This window comes from Saccostrea cucullata, unplaced genomic scaffold (assembly GCF_032062105.1).
Source record: "Saccostrea cucullata isolate Sc308-1 unplaced genomic scaffold, CSIRO_AGI_Scuc_v1 ctg249, whole genome shotgun sequence".
Classification (NCBI taxonomy): Eukaryota; Metazoa; Mollusca; class Bivalvia; order Ostreida; family Ostreidae; genus Saccostrea; species Saccostrea cuccullata.
Window position 1 is genome coordinate 447,620 of NW_026936117.1, and position 19,956 is coordinate 467,575.

General features: G+C 35.0%; 2 protein-coding genes across 3 annotated transcripts; one reads left to right on the top strand and one right to left on the bottom strand.

The window, feature by feature from the left end:
* Nucleotides 1-167: 167 nt before the first annotated feature.
* LOC134244784 (mitochondrial translation release factor in rescue-like) lies at nt 168-2,002 on the bottom strand. The gene is made up of 4 exons (XM_062727024.1): nt 1,980-2,002; nt 1,309-1,331; nt 838-1,169; nt 168-557 (listed from the first exon to the last, which is right to left on the bottom strand). Exons 1-4 carry the CDS (start codon nt 2,000-2,002, stop codon nt 255-257), a joined length of 681 nt encoding a protein of 226 aa, XP_062583008.1. The 3' UTR covers nt 168-254.
* A 495-nt stretch (nt 2,003-2,497) lies between these two features.
* On the top strand, nt 2,498-17,944 carry LOC134244809 (trichohyalin-like). Of its 2 annotated transcripts, none has more exons than XM_062727059.1 (18): nt 2,498-2,763; nt 3,098-3,400; nt 3,617-5,834; nt 5,974-6,603; nt 6,912-7,084; nt 7,587-7,814; nt 8,652-8,700; nt 9,999-10,160; nt 10,472-10,525; nt 10,873-10,920; nt 11,080-11,144; nt 11,372-11,455; nt 11,728-12,048; nt 12,422-13,029; nt 13,111-13,244; nt 15,118-15,201; nt 15,547-15,600; nt 16,088-17,944. In XM_062727059.1, the coding sequence occupies exons 2-18, from the start codon at nt 3,132-3,134 to the stop codon at nt 16,181-16,183; spliced, it is 5,277 nt and encodes a 1,758-aa protein (XP_062583043.1). In that variant the 5' UTR covers nt 2,498-2,763; nt 3,098-3,131; the 3' UTR covers nt 16,184-17,944. The 2 variants fall into 2 exon arrangements, with proteins under 2 accessions (XP_062583043.1, XP_062583044.1); XM_062727060.1 differs by having other exon boundaries at nt 7,593-7,814.
* Nucleotides 17,945-19,956: the final 2,012 nt, after the last annotated feature.

The following is a 19,956-nucleotide window of genomic DNA, read 5'->3' on the forward strand; positions in this document are numbered from 1 at the left end:
TTCTATGAGTAGATTATCTGTTGCAATAATATACTTTCACAATAGATACTTGAATACTCTTCTTTAAAAAGATTTATTTTTATTAATGATAAACACATCTTATAAAAGATATAAACATCCATATTGGTTTGACTGATTCTATTTATAGTTATGGTAATGCATAAGATTAGGACAGATGAGAGAGATAAAATCTCATTATTAGTGTGCATTATTTAATTGTTTTGTCAGCATCTGTGACCTTAATCTCAGAATCACTATTGTCCACTGTCAGTGTTATTTAGGTCTGTGTCAAGGTTAGGGTCAGAGTTCACTATCTTTGAGTAGCCGGCCTCCGTCCTTGAATCCCTGGCCTCCGTCTTTGAGGTGCTTGTCTTCTCGTCTTTCAGAAGTTGGTACTTCTTTCTAGACTTTTGCTTGGCTTTCAGCTTCTTGTCTCTCTTTTCTCTAATCACTTGTGAAGAGTAACTATTTTCTCCATTTATGAAATCATCCACTTTTTCTCTCATTTTTTCTCTAGCAATTTCTTTATTTTTAAGTAGGGATCTGGTTTCATGACACTAAAAATGATACAAATAGAATATTTAATAAAGTTGGAAAAAATGCAAATACTGTAGATCACTTTATTTTTGCAACACAATTTATTTTCATGAGATAGCTATTTGGTATTACTAGCAAGACCAAAGTTTCAAAAGCTATCATTTTTGTTTTATATAATCCTTACTTTAATACAAATATGCAGGAAAGAAATTTTCACAAGCAGACTGTCTACTAGTAGCATAATTAGGCAAAAATAAAGTTACTCCCTTCACATTATACAGTAATTAAACAAGAACTGACCTTGACCATTATGCCCGTGGGTACGTGTTTCAGGACCACACAGTTTGACGTCTTATTGACCGACTGTCCTCCCGGCCCACTCCCTTTGACAATATCCTCCTCTAAATCTGTCTCCAAGACAACTGGAAACTCATAGTTCTTCTTAGAGATTGATGCACACTGCTGAACACACCCTAAATTGTTTTTATCTTTCACAGAATTCAGAGTTTGTCTACAGGCATAGGAGATTTGGTGGTCACCTGCACACAAGTTAATTTTTGATAGGGATGAAATTAAGTGGTGTATTGTTCTTTGTTGATTTCCATTCCTCAGCAAAAAACAGGAAAGTCTGACTGTCATGTTTTCACAAAATAGGAATTGTGTGGGAAAATGATGACTGTATTTCCATACTGAGATATGTCTGAAGAAATGCACCCACATTTTACTAATCTAACTGCACTCTTACAAGTGAAGAAATCTGGCTATACTTACTATAGAATTTAAGATGACTTGTGCTTTATGGAGCTGCAAGAAGAGAAATATAAATTATACTATTAATTATCTTGAAAACATGTTACATTAATATATCCTGAAATATTGCATAGGCCAAAATGGAATCCATTTTGTTGCTGACATGTGTGATAGAGTCATTCAAAATATCAAGTCTCAATAACTCTGTAGCATTAGCATGATATGCCAGAGGACATGGGTTTGGGGTCCCTGTTGAGTCTTGATTTTTCACTACCTTAACAATCACAGGTATATATGTTGTGGAGCAATTTACTTATGTTAACATGCGACTTTCTTATCTTATTAATAATCAAATGTGCAACTTAAATTATCTTAATCAGCTTGCAACTAATAGACTCAAGTATGAAGATCTTGTCACTTTATCAGGATTAAATATTGGTCATAGCGAGGGAACTTTTTTATGAATCCCACAGAAGACTTTCACTATTTCCTACACAGATATAAAGAATTTTACTTATAAGGAAACAAAATTTAAGCTCCCAATGACTTCTTTATAAATGCATGATGACATTTATCTTCATCAGATGTGATACATGTGGCAGCTTATTCTTAATTATTGATATTTCATCAAGATGTTTCTAATTCTTATCCTGGCACATTTTAATTGCAAGTCAATCGATCAGTTGTGATACATTTCAACATATTTATGTTTCATGTTGACACAACTTAAATCAGCTAAATTAGGCACCAATAGTTTCTCAATTAACATAAAACCTTTTCTTTAAATTTAGATCACTGTTGCTCGACACTGTAACAATCTATATGCGATATCTGAATTTCTGATTAGTGACCACCTTTATAGCGTAGAGTGGACAGGTCTTCAATTAAAAGGATCAAGGGAACATGACAGGCCATGCGGCAAGTGGTAGGAAAGGTTATGTAACAGATGTAACTGTAAGATATGGTACGGTAAATGATATTACTGTTTCTATGTTTCCTAAGAATCAGGATACATCAGAATCATAATAAAAATGAAAATACAAATAAAATACCCAGTTGCATTCAGAGAAATCGAATTCCTCTTGTCAAAATATGAAGAAACAAAATGACTTATAGTGTATTCGAATTTCCTCCATGTACCAAATTTTCTAATGAAAATTCTCGAGGAATTCCGAACATTGCTACACGCGAGTATTTGTTTCACGCGAGTACTGTAAACAGAAACTGCTTCCTGTAGTGAATAATTCGAAATATGAGGACGCAAATGTAAAATTAAATTGTAACAATCGAGTTAGAGTTGGCTGTGTATCACAAATCATATTTAATTTGTTGACGTAGATTTGTGAATGTCCACGTTAGGTATATTCGGGACAGAGACTTTAATTCTGCTGCGCCGCCGTCAGTGATTCATGTTTTGACGTGATTCCAATTTTGTGACCAATGTTTTTACGACCGATGTGTGGCAGTAAATTAACGGTGCGTATCGTTAAATACATGTATCATCGATCTAATTGTTTGATTTTAAATACACTCTAAGTTTTTTATGCATTATTTAAACACATATTAATATTGAAGTATTTTTAAAATTTAAAATAAGAAAATATACCCAAAGGAAACCACTATTTTTCTTCTCTTATTTTGTGAACTTAAAACTTTCAAGATTTAAATATTCTTATTCATTTGTATTTACTTATGTTATTTACGTATATATATATTTATTGTTCTGAGTAATATCATGGTATTTAAATTTTGATGTACTTTAGATTTTTAAGCATTGGAATACTTACAATTTTCTAAACATGTGCTTCAGAATGAAGATACGCGTTTAACTGAATCTTTATGCCATGGATGAGAGTGAAGTGAAGTCAAATTGTGCCGCTGAGGATGTTGATCAAAGTGAAGAGGGAAATGGTGAGAATCAGAAGGATGCAGAGGAATCATCAGAGCTGAGGGGTGGTATTGGGTGGAGAGTTCCTGATGAAGAAGACTCCACTGGAAGTCCAGCTCATGAAGAGGCTGATTCCGTAACAAGCAGAGACGGCTCCCAGAAAGTGTTTGAGAGCATGTTCACCGATAGTGATGGAGGAAGCACCATCAAAATGAATGAACAATTGTGAGTATTGAATAAACAAGGAAATTGTGTGGAAGTAAAGTGTATACTGTTGTAAGTCCCCATACAGTAAGAGTTTATTCAGATACATTCTGTGTTTAAAAGCCTTAGCATGGAAATGGCTCTAGTTGACAGATCTTGTATGTTACATTTTTTTCATTTTATGGTAAACTTCAGGAGGGACTGCATTGTTTTTATCAACGCCTTGTTATTTTTCAGTCATTCAGATGCAACACAGACAGGAGAGGAAGAGAGTACACCAGGAGCTCATTCAGCAGAAGGAAAGGAGGACCAAGGACCTACTGACCCCAGCAGGCAAATAACTGTCCGGTCTGATGGTGCTGGTGTGGACAAAGACCAACCTACTGAAACAGAGGGAGAGCTAAGCGACGAAGACAGGATGAGTGACACTAGTGATATTGTAAACAATAATGACATACAACTGAGTCCCAGGGAGATACCACCAGAAGAGCAGGCATCCAGGCTAGAGACAGTGCCATCTTCCAACAAATTTAAGACAGTGGCCAGCTCGGGTAGTTTATTTAGTGAGGATGGGTATCAGACTTTTCCTGGGGCTGATCAGAGTCGGGAACTGTTGAAGCGCGAGGTGTACGGGCAAGAGGATGACAGTGACAGCGAGGCCGTCAGTTCCTGTACAGACACGAGTAATCTGGCCCAGCTCATCGTCGATCATGTGCTAGATAACGTGGTAGGATCAATCCAAGATGAGAGTGATTCTGACACACCCGTGAAAGAACTTTTAGAGAAACTGGAGCATGATGCTGAGATGGAGGAGGAGTTTGATTCCATGGATCAGGGAGGAGAAAATCAGGTTACCGAGGACAAAGAGTACGCATCAAAGATGGAGCTGGAATCGGATCAGAAGCCGGACGAGGACGACATGACTGACTTCCAGCTGGATGAACCACAGCCTGCAGAGGAGGAATTCATTGAGGAGAATGATGGTGAGGTGAAAGATGGAGGTGATGAAGAAAGGGAAAGTAGACAGGAGGAGGACAACACAGTGTTTGACACAAGGGAAGGAGGAGCGTATAAACTGGATCCTCAGTTGTCTTTGGAAAGGAGTGAACCAGAGGCTGTCAAAAGTCCTAAATCAGAGGAGACAATGGAGGATAAGCTTCTAAAAAATGGAAGACAAGTTAGACTCATGAAATCAAAGGACAGTGGAGTTTCAATGAGTTATGCCAGTGAAAGTGACAGAATTTTACAATCTAGGAGTATAGGTGCCACAAGTACAGGCAGTGAAGTAGACAGAGTCAGTGAAACAGTTCCTGATGAGGGTAGGGAACTAGAGAGAGTCTCCTCGGACATGGTACAGGAGTATGACACACAGAGACCCACAGAACAAACAGAGGAGAGAGGAGCAGAGAAACCGTACGAAAACTCATCCTCATTCAAGGAACTTACTCCGGAGGATATCACAAGGGACTCTGTTAAAACTGATGCCTCAGAGAGTGTTGTGTATCCCAAAGACACAGGTAGTCTGGCTTACACAACTGTGTCATCTCCAGGGTACGTGGAACCTTCCTCCATAAACCCAGACCAATCTTCGGTGTCAGTTAGATCCCAGAATGTGGATTCAGTGTCATACGACAGAAACAGTTCACCCGCTAGAGCTGTACAGACGCCTCCAAGAATGGTGCTCAGGACCAAGCAAGAATTCGCTGTCCAAGGAAACCGTCCAGAACGAGATGCAAGTCCAAATTTCAGGCGTCAGCAGAATCAGAGAGAGGCTGAGATGCTCAGGGAACAAATGATATTGGACAAAGTGAGAAAAGACATGGCAGCCAAGGAAAGAGAGATGAGAAGACAGATAGATAGAGAGATGAATGAAAGAATGGAAAGAGCAAGACTTGAACAAGAACTATTATCAACAGGAGGGGAGTACTACAGGAGTGAGAATGACCTATCACACAGTACCCTCGATAGAACCGGTGAACTGGATAGCTCAGAGTCATCAAGGTTAAAGTACACAGACAAAGTGTCATCTAGATCCCCGGTGAATGCTGCGTCAGTCAGCATGTCAGTGAGGGGTTCCTCCGATGTAGGGATGTCTGAGGACGACCTAATTAGAAGGTACCAGAGGGAGCTGTCTCGATCAGAACAGAGAGAGCAGAGGCAGTATGATGTCAGCGGAATAGACACGTACGCGACTCTGCAGAACCCCCGGGGTCAACACGACAGTCTGTCATCTGAAGAGCAGCATCGGTTAGAGGGAATGTCTTATGCAGACATGAGTCGACATGACAGTGCACTCCCAGCAAGCATTTACTCCAGCTATAACATCCCTCCTCCTCAGTATAATGTGTCCACTTCATTTGGAGCTCAAAATTCGAGCCACACTTCATCAGATTTAGAAGCCCCACCCCCTAAATCTGGGTCTGTGCCTCCATTCAAGACACTTCATGAACAGCAGGTATGTGGTCAGCTGCTCATAATAAGATAAACTTCATTTAAAAGTATATTTAATTTATGGATTTAACATTTTTGACATATTCTTAATTATAATTCTTTATTCCTGAAACTCATGATTTTAATGACTAATTGGATTTTAGATGGGTTGGATGAGAATGTTTAAGACTATTGAGGAACAACACCACAATGAATTAAAAAACCAGTATCGACAGCATCAAGAAACCATCTTCTCCATGCAGCATCATTTAGAGAGTGAACTGTTAAACCAGCAACAAATACTCAAACAGAGGCTGTCTGCCCATAAAGAGGCTCTGTCACAGAGTGTGAGTCCAATTAAGCCAAACCAGGATCGGAGACTCGATCACAGTGAACTTACCAATACTAGTCAGATGTTAGAGAGCACCAGGGTAGGGACAGATAACTCTTACAGAAAACCGACCCAGAAATCCTCCCCAAGGTCCAGACCGTTAGATCGCTCCCCTGCTAGGGAGAGGCACTCCACTCCTCCCTGGAAGGAAATCTACAGAGAGATTCGTGGGAAGGGAATCGACAGCGACCGGGAGACGGAAGATAATGAAGAGGAGACAACTCCGATCAGGCGGTCCCTGGAGGAGGAGTTCATGTCTCCGTCGTCCACGATGAGGCAGCCGCTGGGGGAGGAAATCAGACCCCCACCCCGGAAATCTTACAATCCACCCCCCAGTGAGCTTCCCAGGGGTGGGGTGTTCAGCAGTCCCATGCCCATTCTCAGGAAAGCCAATGTGTCTCAGGTAGAACAATATTCTCTGTAGAGGATTCTGTTAGATTAAGATTTAAATTATTTCATGCATGAGGTTATCTGTATTGTGAATACTGTGGAATCTTCATTGTTGATTTGGGATCAATGTTACCCCATATCAAACAATATCTAAGTATTGATTCGTAAATTCTTCTGAATATACAAATTAACCACAAAATGTATTAAATTTTTGATATCCACAAACATTGACCCCTCAAATAAAAAAGGTTTCTGCATTAAATGTGACATAGTACCGGGAATATTGGAATGTTGTACTCAGCTTATGGACTTGTATTTCAGAGTTCATCCAAAAGTAGGAGTCCCAGACAACCTGATAGGAGTTCACCCAGGGTTGCCGTAGGAGACGACCTTTCACACCGAGATGACAGCAGATTATTGGACAGTCGGACACAGGAGAGTTCAGCTGATGCTCCCATAGACAGCTTGACATCAGATGAATTCTCATCTCAAAGGTTAGTACATGTTTGCAATGCTATTGAGTTTGTACATGGACATTGTGTTCAATTACCCATTCTTTCACATTTTGCCAGATAATTTAAGTTCTATGTACAGAAACAATACTGCACGGTTATAGTGAACACACTTTTATTGAATTCAAGCTTTAATCAAAGTGATTTTCAATCTTAAAAATGTATTGAAAACTATTAAACAATACAAAATTGGAGCAGAGCAAACATGGACCTCCAAAACATCAGAGATGGGATCAGGTGCCATGGAGGAGTAAAAAAAAATGGTTTCCTTGTTATAAGCATGGTTTACTATACATGTATATTTTAGCGATGATTAATATTATGACAGCATTGCAAAGTTGAGAGTTGAAAAGAACATTCTTTAATTGATGTGAAACTTTGTTACTTATCTATCAATAACAATAAAAGACAATTAGTTTGAAAAACTTTAATTCTTAAGTTTTGTGCTTTTCTAGATTTTTTTGAAGGTCTGTTATCATTTCAGTTACAGAGCAAATCTTCGAGAGAAACACGCCAAGCACTTGTCAGACCTTAGAGAGTATTATGAACAAGAGATTCTGGAATTACGTGGAGCCTTATCCCGATCTGATGACATCACCAATAGGTCACCATTCAAGCGTGTCGCCAGCGAGAACCAAGCTCTGATTACGGAGAACCACTCACTGAAGCATGCTAACGAAGAAATGGAGAGTCAGCTTAATATACTACTGAGGTTAGCGGTTTGTAACTCTTTATAGTTCTAAGGCTAGCAGAATATAGTGCTCAGATTAGCAGGGTATAGCTCTGTATAGTACTCAGATTAGCAGGGTATAGCTCTGTATAGTACTCAGATTAGCAGGGTATAGCTCTGTATAGTACTCAGATTAGCAGGGTATAGCTCTGTATAGTACTCAGATTAGGAGGGTATAGTTTGTATAGTACTCAGATTAGCGGGGTATAGCTCTGTATAGTACTCAGATTAGCAGGGTATAGCTCTGTATAGTACTCAGATTAGCAGGGTATAGCTCTGTATAGTACTCAGATTAGCAGGGTATAGCTCTGTATAGTACTCAGATTAGCAGGGTATAGCTCTGTATAGTACTCAGATTAGCAGGGTATAGCTCTGTATAGTACTCAGATTAGCAGGGTATAGCTCTGTATAGTACTCAGATTAGGAGGGTATAGCTCTGTATAGTACTCAGATTAGCAGGGTATAGCTCTGTATAGTACTCAGATTAGCAGGGTATAGCTCTGTATAGTACTCAGATTAGCAGGGTATAGCTCTGTATAGTACTCAGATTAGCAGGGTATAGCTCTGTATAGTACTCAGATTAGCAGGGTATAGCTCTGTATAGTACTCAGATTAGCAGGGTATAGCTCTGTATAGTACTCAGATTAGCAGGGTATAGCTCTGTATAGTACTCAGATTAGCAGGCCATTACATGTATACATGTCATTCATTGAAATAATATTAAATTTATTCACAGGGACATAAATGATTAATGTGACAGTTTTCTGAGAATTTGTAAAGTTGATTTAGTATAACTGTTGAAAATGGTTTTGTTTTCAGAGAGAAGAGAGAACTGGAACAAAAGGTTCACGGCCTTGAGAGACGGGCTGTAAGTTATACTAGTATTTAACGAGGCCCGATCTAGTTGAAAATTACGAAAACGGAATGATAAAAAAATTTAATATTTGGAAATATTTTTGTATGTATTATGCTAAGAAAAATTAGAATGAAATTTTATTACCTTACCTTTATTGTAGTCAAATGGGGGCACTGTCAAGATATGGACCATTTTTTGTGTTTTTATACACAATAACATAGTAAAACCCTCCAATAAACAAAGAAAAGTACATGATGGAAATTTTTGTTTTTCACATATATCATGCAATTTTCATTCTTCTTATAAAAAATGAAAAGAAAATTGAAGGTAGCCTTTATTGCAGTGAAAAGGGGGCATATTGAAACACAAAATTAGCACTTATTTTATCCAACTAGACATGAAATAAGTCGCCATGGGTGTACATAACATCAACAAACGATGCAATACTGTATTAGTTTCTAAAAAATAAATAATTGTTACATTCTGAAATAATTTTCTCTTCATGCTTTTTTTTTTTTCTTTATATGCGACGTTGTTATACGTGGAAAAGGGGGGGGGGGGTAAAAGGCGAAAATGACGAATTTTACTAATATCATGTAATATATAGAAAAATAAAATATATCGGGAGTTGCATTTAAATGATTCAAAGACTGATTTTTTTAAATCAAGCATATTTAAGTCCTCAAAAAAAGGTGTGTAATAAAGACTTCAACATGTTCAAGGAGAAAGACTAAAATCGTTTACTTTCGGTTGCAGTGTTTGTTTTTTTAACTCACAAATTGAAATAAAACAATGTAAAATTAATGAATATGTACCAAGAAATTGATACCTGAAAATAAATCATGTTCCAAAGTTGTTTATCAATTAAAAAAAAATATTTTTTTAAAAAACTTGTAAATAATAGAAATACCAGCTTTCAACATGTACAGTCTATAGAGTTACCAGGTATGCAGGATCAGCGAAACATTTTAGCGCAATTTGACGTCATTTTAATTGTGACGTTATTGTGTTCAATTGTGACGGCAGTCAAGGGTACTGTGACGTGCCTGAGTCGACGCTGCGTTAAAACGTATGCGCAGTTCAACTAGATCGGGCCTCGTTAAAATTTTTTTTAGAACAAATCCTGTAAGAAGTAAAATTATGCAGTAGATTAATATTTTATTTATGCTTTTGAATAAATTAAACTTAAAGAAAATAAAGTCATTTCAGTAAATGAATTTTTATATCGTTTTCTCGTCTACTCAGGGATATTGTGTATAGTTTTAAAAAATAGACATGTTAGGCAGCACTTGCCTTTGTTTTCTTGACAGAGTGAATATGCGGACCATTATAAGGAAGCCCAGGACAAGATCTCAACTTTCCGTAACAAAGTGGAGGAACTTCAGTACCAGAACCGAACTCTGGAAGACCAGAACCAACATCTGGATTGTCAGTTAAAGAATCAGACGGATGCCCTAAAACATTATAAAAAAGTAAGTTAGTATTAATTACAGCAAAACACTACAAAAAGTACCTTGATTAGTCAAAACTAATTACAGCAAAATACTACAAACTTAAGTAAAAACTAATTACAGCAAAATACTACAAAAAAGTAACTCAGTGACAATTACAGTGTCAGAAAGATTTCATTCTGGAAAACAACAGTCCAGATAGTGAAAAGAAAGTCAAGAAGAAATTTTTTAAACAATTCTAATTAGGATAAATTATTTTCACCATCTCTAACAATCACTATAAATGAGTAGAATTTAGAATTGGGCTGAATTTCATTTCTTGTTTATTTCAGGCTCAAGATGAACAAATGGAAATGATGCAGAAAGACAGGAATGCTTATCACAAGGTAAATATGAAATATCTGTATGCTTACTGCCATACAGCTACTGATAATTTTAGGACATATTTAATCTTTGACTCAAAAACAGCTTGGAATTTTACATTCCACAGTTGTTTCCCTTATAAAAGAACTCTCCTTAAACATATGTCCTTGGTAGACATCCATAATTTATATGCTAATGAATTGTTTTAAAAATGTCATAGCATGATAATCAGTTGTATGTGCTTTCTCGTAATACCTGTTTCTTTTCGTTACCTGCAAACAAATTAATGCCTGCATACAAAGAGATTAATTAAAGCAATGTAAACTTCAAAAATACTCATTTGGTGCAAATTCTATATGCAATATTGCAGCTTGTTGATAAGCATGAGAGTTTGGAGAGAGAATTCAATGTGTTGAAGGTAAGGCATTGCTACAGTCCTTCTGGTACCATCAAGTTTTAAATTACATCATATTCTTAAATTTTGGTATTGTGGAGAAAGTTCTATCAATGAATTTCAGATTTAATGGTTATAGTAGCTTTATTCTTAGTAATCAGTCTTTTTTTTTTTTAATTGTAGGAATCCTTCAATGTGACAGAAAACAAACTGTATGATGCTCGATCAGAGGTCGTGGAATTGAACAGGTACAAAACTACAGTAAACACAGTCCATGTACTTGATTATAGTGAGCACAAAACTCTGAAAGCGATTTACTTTGTATATCAGTTTAAACTGTATACAAAAGTTAGGAAAATTCTGATGTACAGTGTAAAGTTTGGATACAAAACCTGCTTTTTTAAATAAAGTGTTTTAGGTGAAGAAAGGGATTGTAAGATATACTATTGATTTGTGTGGGTTTGTTGTTTTGTAGAACTGTATCAAAACTAGAGCTGGAGAACAAGAGACTGGGACGAGAGAACGATAACCTGAGACACAAGCTGACACAGAGTGCCAAGTAAAGTCCTCACACAGTCCCTCTGAGTTTAAAACATTATTTCTCTGTTTGTTAAAAATCAGTTTTCAGTTAAACTGGGTCCAGACTTTCATTAATAAAAAAAAAGAGAATTTGCAGAAAACTTTCATCTGTAGAGTAAAGAGAGAATATTTGTGTAAAATTTTTTAATGTATTTTGAATTTATGCTTTTGGTATAGATGCACAAAGCATTCATGTACAGACAAATTTTTGATATTCAGCAGTTGATTTAAAACTAAAAGTCTCTGTTGTAGTGCCATGTCAATACAGGGACATTTTGATGAATCTTATGGCAGCCCTGGCCGACTTTGTCACCCATCTCCTGACAGAGACGTTAGCCATCGGATACCGTACGGCACGTCAGCGGATGAAACAGAGAACCCAGTCACTCACTCCCGCAGCAGGAGTCAGGAGATTCCTTTACGGAGTATAGCAGATGACAGAGAGGTCAGGTCACAGGGTCGTGATCGCAGCATCAGCTCAGAGAGAAAAATAGAGAGCAGGGTGAGGGAAGATAGCAGGGAACGACGACCAAAAAATACCTGTAACACTTACGCTGAAGTCGAGGAAATGGAGTAAGTATAGAAGACTGAATGTATCTTATTGGTAAAATCAAAATAGATACACAAACTTTGTTTTAGAATTGATAACATGTTGTATAATAAATATTGACTACAGTAGAAAACAAGTGCTAAGTGTATTGTATTGGTAAAGTAAAAATAGATACAAAAACTTTATTTCAGAATTGTAACATGTTAATATATAATAAACATTGATAACAGTAGGTAAACAAGTATTAAAAAAAGCAAGTATTTTGCAACTTTAGAAAGATATTTTCTAGGGATACTGTAAATGTTTAATTTGTATTCTATTACAACTCTAGCAAAATCCCCAAACCAAAGGCTAAATTTCTATATAATATTTTAATGTTCAAAAAACAAATTGCAGAAAATCTCGACAGAGACCCAAATCTGCCCCTGATTCCAGAAGCACCCCAGACAGGAGGGGGAGCCCCGGGGTAGAGCAGACCTCCCCTGTACTGAGGGCGGAGAGAGAGCTGTATAAACTTAGGGAGATCATGAGACAGGCCGACAAAGCCGTGGAGTCTGCTTCTCCTCCGCAGCCAAAACTACAGAAAAAATTCTACGGCAGCGAGTCGAGCCTGTCTGTTAATAGATCTGACTCTGGGTCATCAATCAATAAGTCTGACTCATCAACCAGTCCCAAAATCAGGAAAAATAAATCAGTCGGCACCTCTTCTGTGAGGTCTCAGAAAGTGAGATCATCCAAATCCTCAAGATATCCAGAATCTATTTCCAACACAACACCATCTAAAGCGAAATTCGAGACAAGCCCTGGTGAATTTGACAGTCCGACACGATTTGATATAAGGGTTAAGGAGAGGTCATCTAGCAGTCGACAGCACAGTGATTCTATGCCCACTAGAGATACAGGGTCCAAACCACGACAGAGTCCTGCTCACAAGGATAAACGAAACGGGGAGGTCAGAGGCAGCAAAGGAAGCAGGGACAGAAACTCACAAAAAGCAGAGAAAGGTAGGGTCAAGTAAATGACAACAGATCACTTTATTTCTGTAATATCTTTTGTCACAGCCTGATAATCTGCTTTGATCTTAGACTCGCCTGTTACCAATGGAACTATAGAGAGCACACTGAGTAGAGTGAGGGAGGGGGACTATGTGTCAAGGCCAGAGTGGGAGGATATCTACACATCCATGGCCAAACCAAAGCCAGACGCCAAAGTCACACCCGTGAGGATTTTTTAATTGTAGCTGTTAATAACTGAAAAAAATGATAATGGATAGTTAAAATCTCTGCACAAGATTATTGATCAAAACTTGACACTAATCCTATACATTATTATGACTGTATATACAAATATTAACAAAATTTCGTTGCTATTTTTTGTGTCTCGGTTGCTATGGCAAAACAAAAGTGAAAACCACCTGAATCAGCCACTTTAAATCTTGACTGTGGCTTAATAAAAACTAGAAAAAGCAAACAAACCATTCTCACATTAAAACATGACACCTTGATGTTACGTATACTGTAAAGAAACTGTTTAGAATATTCTAAGTAAGTGGTAACCAAGGGTACATTTGGAATACATTTAAAATGCTGAAATATGCTGAAAAACACTCCGTATTCACTAATTAGGTGTTACATTAAGAAAAACAATGAAAATGTTTGACCTTAAGTAAATAAGTATAAGCAATATTATTCTATAAATAACTTTTATGGTTGCCATGGTAACACAGTGTAACCATGCAAAACCACTAACTAAGATTAGGTTAATGCTACTGTCTTGAGGAAAAACATAAAAATTCAAGACTGGCAAATATGCATCCTTAGGACCTTGCAACACCAAAATTTTAAGAAAAATTGGATATAATTCTACTTTGCAGTGTTACCTGGAAACAAAGAATCTTAAAATGAATTTTTTTCGTTGCTTTAAGTTCAATTAAATTCCCATTTAATCAAGAAACAAATTAAAGGACTCAGCTTGAACAGTACTTATCTTTAGAACTGTTAAGTTGAATATCATTTATTGATAAAATTTGATGAATAAAACAACACTGTGTTGGTAAATGAAGGGAAAATGTTCATTTTCAACTTTATATCAATATTAAACCCTGTGTGCCAACTTCTTGCATTCAAAGATTGGATGATAGTCAACATTAAAAGTCAAGTTAGCTTTTAATAAATATTCATAAAAGTTTTGGAATCTACATTTAATAAAAGTATGGAAAGAAAATATTTTTCAGGTTTTTAAGCATATATTTTCTGCTTATTTCCATAGCAACCTTATTTAAAGAATTAATTGAATTTTTTCAAATGGGAAAACTTGGAGCACACAAACATCTTATAAAATTGATCATAATTGAGAAATGTGCTTTTTTTAAACTAGGATCAGATTTAAACATACAGAGTTTATATTTGTGGCAAGGCTCTCTGTGGTATAAAAACCTTGGCAACCATTGCCACTAAAATGAAATATCTATTTTATTCTTGGTATATGTTTCAAGGCTCTTTTTTTAATTATTTGGTCACATTTCATCCTTTAATTGCTTTTTATTTTTATGTGTATGACTGTATAAAATTAATTTATTTTTTTTTTTTGTATTTTGTTACCATAGTAACGTATGTAATAGTTGATTATACCAAAATGTTGTATCTGCATTTAGAAATTTGACCTTAAACTTTTGGAAACAGTCATTGCCAATTGTTTCTAATGCCGCAAATGTTAAAATGGGGCTTTAATCTTTGTTAAAAAAATTATTTATGAACTTTAAGACAACACATTATAAAACATAGCAACCAATTTTTTGATTTCAACCTAGGGTATCAATGAATTTATCATAGAGAGTTTGGAGAAATTCTGAGACTATGCGTGCCACAGCTCCTATATAAAATTTCAAATCATTACAGAGAATGGCTCTTAATAACTGAAAAAAATGATGAAGGATTATGAAATTATTAATCTTGGTTAAAATCTCTGCTAAGCAAGTATTATTCATTCAAAATGTGTAGTAACACTAACCCTATACATTATTATGATTGTATATACATGAACAGTTAACAATATCATTTATGTTATATTTTTTTGTATTTCCTCTTTTTCAGGTAAAACAAACAGTGAAGAACCACCTGAATACGATATCAGATCTGGAGACTCGATATGATGAATTACAAACCGAGAAAAAAACAGTATGTACATGTATCTCATTCATTAAACCAACCTGGGGTTTAATGTCCATAAAGATGTTTGAGTCTTATATAAATTGAGCCATTATTAAGAATGTGTTAGAATGTTAAGAGCTTGTCAACATGTACAAAACATTATGTATATAATAACAATTTTAAGAAATGGTATGAATCTTGTCAGTTTACTATATTTAAGAATCTTAAATGTTTTTTCGAGGAAACTTTCAGGTTCAATGCTAACTTCTTTACAAACTTCCTCCTAAGTGTACTAATGATCTTCAGGAAGACTGTTAAGTTTATACTTAGTTCTGTATAGACAGCATGTGTTGAATGTTTTGTCATTTTCAGCTTGAATCACAGCTCAGCCGAGTGCCATCTCATGGAAAGGGGAGACAACAAAAGGTGAGTTCTGTAGAATATTGTACAGTAGTATTCAAAGTTCTACATGTAAAAATGGCTTTGCAGCTTACAAGAATTTTTTTCCACCTTAAATGATTGTTAATTTTTTCTTTCAAATTATAATAAACAGTTACACTAATTGCAGAAATTTGTTATTTAAACTGACAAGGTAAAACTTAAGTTGATATTTGTGGCAAGGGAAACAGTTTATATTTAATCAGTGTATTATCAGTCATAAGGCTGCTTGTATAACTTACCGTGGGTTTTTAGTCTGTAGGCAATAACCACACCTTACTGTAATGGATTTAACATTCTAATGATTGAAAAGAGTGTTTTTTCTGTTAGCTACTTTTGTGTGACAATATAGGGCTTAAGTCTAATTCAAGTTTGATGTACTGCAAATTCTGATTCTCAGAAAAAGCGTTCATATAAGAATTTTTAACTGATATTTTCCCAGTTTATTTTTTAATTTTGTTTTCCTTCTTCTCAGGAAACCATTGAAGAGAAGCTGGATGAGGTAGAGAAGGAGCTAGGGTCGGTGCGGATGTCCCTAAAGAGATACCACGTGTTGAAGACGTCTATATAGTCAGAATAGTTCACGGTCCATACGGGTCTTACTGTAGAAATATTGTTAAGCTTGACGATACCTGGAGAGGTAGCAGGTCAGTAAATTGTGAGGAGGAATGGAACTGTCAGTCTCTGACAGGAGTTAAAGGGACAGAACTCAACCTCTGTCCACTAGTACATCTGCACCAAAAGTGTTCCTGTCTGTAAAACCTGAGCCCAGTATAAAACGTCTGGTGATCTAGAATTCAGTATACACAAGGGACTTTTATGTATTCACCTGTTTTAGATATGCTATGGTTATTTATGTTTGCTGGTGTAGGGGAAATCATTTGTTGAAGAAATTTGTTATTGTCTTGTAGGTAAAACTTGGTTGTTAAAATTTATGATTTTATAAGTAAAATTTACTAATGATAAGTGTTTCATTAATGGGTAAAATTGGGAACCCAAATGAGATTTTACAAAATGAAACCATCAAAGAAAAAAACTCTAAAAATGAGTGTGTATCTCAGATTCCAGTTCCTGTCATTAGTGGACTCTGATCCCTAAAGAGTGGATGTAATATTGCCAGTTGAAGCTATATAATATCATTACTATTTTTTTTTATAGTATGGAGCTCTTGTATTTGATTGTACATGTATCAACATGACACCAAAAAAGGAGAGACAATTGTATGATATGCAGTATTATGTTATTTTGCCTATTATTGTGAGGTGTACAAGTATTCAGTTTCTTTTTATAGGTTATTTAGTCTAGTCCAGATTTGTTATTTATTTTATTTTATTGTCACAGTTTAAAGAATGATGGATACACATGTGCTGTATTATCAATAGCCCTTGTAGTAGATAAGATTTATTTTGATGCACATTTAATGTTGAAATGGTTGCTATTTGATTGATATTTAAAACTTCATTTTTTTAATATAAGAAAAATATTACACACCTATTTACACCTATATAGAAGGACAAAAGCAAGTTTATTGTTCTGCAAGACACTTTTTCCTGATAAACTATAAACTTGCTTTGTCCACATAGTCAGCAGACATGCTGAGATCAGAAAATTTCCAAGATGAAACATGAAAATGCAGTGCTGCCAGTGAATGGTTAAGTTATAATTTCATCATAAAGAAACTTTTCAATGGTAGAAGCTGTTTAGAAAAAAGTACAAGTATTGTCAGTCCCTTTTTTATTTAGAGAAAAATACACAAAGGTATAAATACAATTTCTTTTGATTTAAACATCTCAAATTCAATATGCAAAAGAATCCATCTTAAATGTTTTTCAAGCAATAAAATTTTTGAAAGTTCCTTATTTTTTTTTTTTTTAATGAAAGCTCAAATGAACTTTTCAAACAACTTAGAAGAAATGGTGAAATTGCTTTATTTGGGATTAAAATTTATTGTTATTATTTAAAGACATAAAATGAATTATTATATTGAATTTAGTATGAACGTTGCCTCCGTATGTAGTTTAGCATGTATTTTATCTCTTCTATGTATGTCACCATTGTCCTAGAACATATGCTATTTTTTGATATTTATACACCACTTGCTTCTTTAAAATCATTCCAAACTGTCCGTCCATCCATACTGTATGATGATATCAATCAGATATATTCCTTATCTGCACATAATAGAGAAGAAGCTAGTATACACAGGAAATCAGATCTTTGTTAATTCATTGTGAACAAACAGATTATATATTCTAAATGGCACCAAATATTTAATCACATCTCTGTAATTTATGTATCATTTTCTAGAAATAAAAAGTCACATGGTCTTGGTTTTAAATATTGCATCATTTTAGACAACTCAAATTAGTTTTCATAAAAGCTAATGACATATAAAAAGGAAAAATATCAGACACACACAAACAAATTAAAAACCTTAGTTTAGAAAATTTAGTTCTGTATTTGAGAAGTGGAGTAAATCAGATTTGGATACTTATTAAAACTCTAAGGATCTGTTTGAAAATTTGAAATCGCAAATTTTTATCAAATCAATAATATCAAAACACGAATTTTCAGCCTTTTGTTCAACAAAAGTTCGGGCTAATTGACATAACTGACAGCTGCTGAAATTTTTATACCCCCGGGTAAATAACGAACGGTATTTAACGACGTTCGATCCTGATATTTAAAGTCTTAAACTTTTTTTGCCAAGTATATTTTTAGTTTCTACATACATAGCTTAATTAAAATTCAAATCAAAAAATGGGGGTCAATATGCTTCTTTTGGCGCTACAGTATATTTAATATGACCTTTTTGCACTGAAAATTGTGTCTTAATTAAAAATTTACATCTTCGACGTTTTACCTGCAATATTTTTATCAAATTAAAGCACAAAACAAAATGAACTCTAAGTCTGTTTAAAAAAAGGCACTTAATAAAATTGTGACTGAGAAAAAGTTTCAAATTGCTTCATATAATCAATTATTTGACCTTTCTGCTCTAATAAAATGTGATTTTTCTGGCATTGAAAATTTGATAAGCAAGAAAATTATTTTAAAGTCTTAAACTTTTTCCGATTTTAAGCAAATAGTTCAAATATATCTTGAATATTTAGAAAAGTACATCAAAAGTGGGGGTATATGATGTAAATTTTCAGATATTACTAAAAAAGTGTCAATTTTACGTTAAAATTAGCTAAATTTTTTCCCGGATTTTCAGAATATAGGCCTATATACTATATTTGTCACACTTTGTTGATAGAATTCATAAGAAATAATTTAATAGAAATTTCAGAACCAGCATAACACATTTCATCATAAAAAACAGCTTTGTGTGCAACCAGCATGGAAAAATAGGAATCCAAAATGAACAGTACTTGTATAGTTTAAAAGGGGAAAACTGATCATTTTCGTCTAAAAAACCTTCCGCCACAAAATATAGTCCCTAGTTTAATTCTACTTGAATAGAATTTAATCGCGGTTTTTTCATTGAATATAGTTCAATTTGCATTGTAGAATTCAGATTTAATGTTAGAACTTTAAAATGATGCAAAATTTTATAAATACAGGACATGACCAAAATCCACTCAAAAGCTCAGGATCGAACGTCCTTAAGCTCAAAAGTCCATTACATGTAAACAATACAAATCAGGAGCAGAGCAAACATGGACCTCTAAAACATCAGAGGGTGGGATCAGGTGCAATGGAGAAGTGAGCATCCCCTGCTGACCGATCACACCTGCCGTGTGCCCCTTGTCATGATCAGGAAATAACAGAAAAATCCGTCGTCAATTCAGTGTATAAATAATGGCTTAACAATTATAGTATGAAAAACGTCAGTCAGCATTTGACTTTATGATAGATTGTACATGAATTTGCTGACACAGACTGACAGTCATTGTATCGACCATAGAACTTCTGAAAAGACGACTTTAAACAATTAAAATGGAACCCGTAAATTTACTTACCTTGTAATTGGTCATTTGTAAAATTAATTTGTAAAATAAACTCTGATGTTACACACAAGTACATTGACTCAGAAAGTTGATATTAAAAAGATGGTAGAGTTTCTGATTGACAATATGTATTCGGTTTTTGGAGATCAAATCTTCCAACAAACTGTCAGAATTCTAGTTGGTACCAATATGGCCCGTTATAAATTTACTGGAGTCTTCAACTCGACATTAAGATATATCAACAACATATTATCAATTAACAATAGTTACATGTCGATATATCACAGTGGACTTGTGATTCTGACACATCTGTAACATATCTTGATATTTTACTTTTAAAAGACATAAATGGTAATATATGAACAAAAATTTGGGATAAACATGATGACTT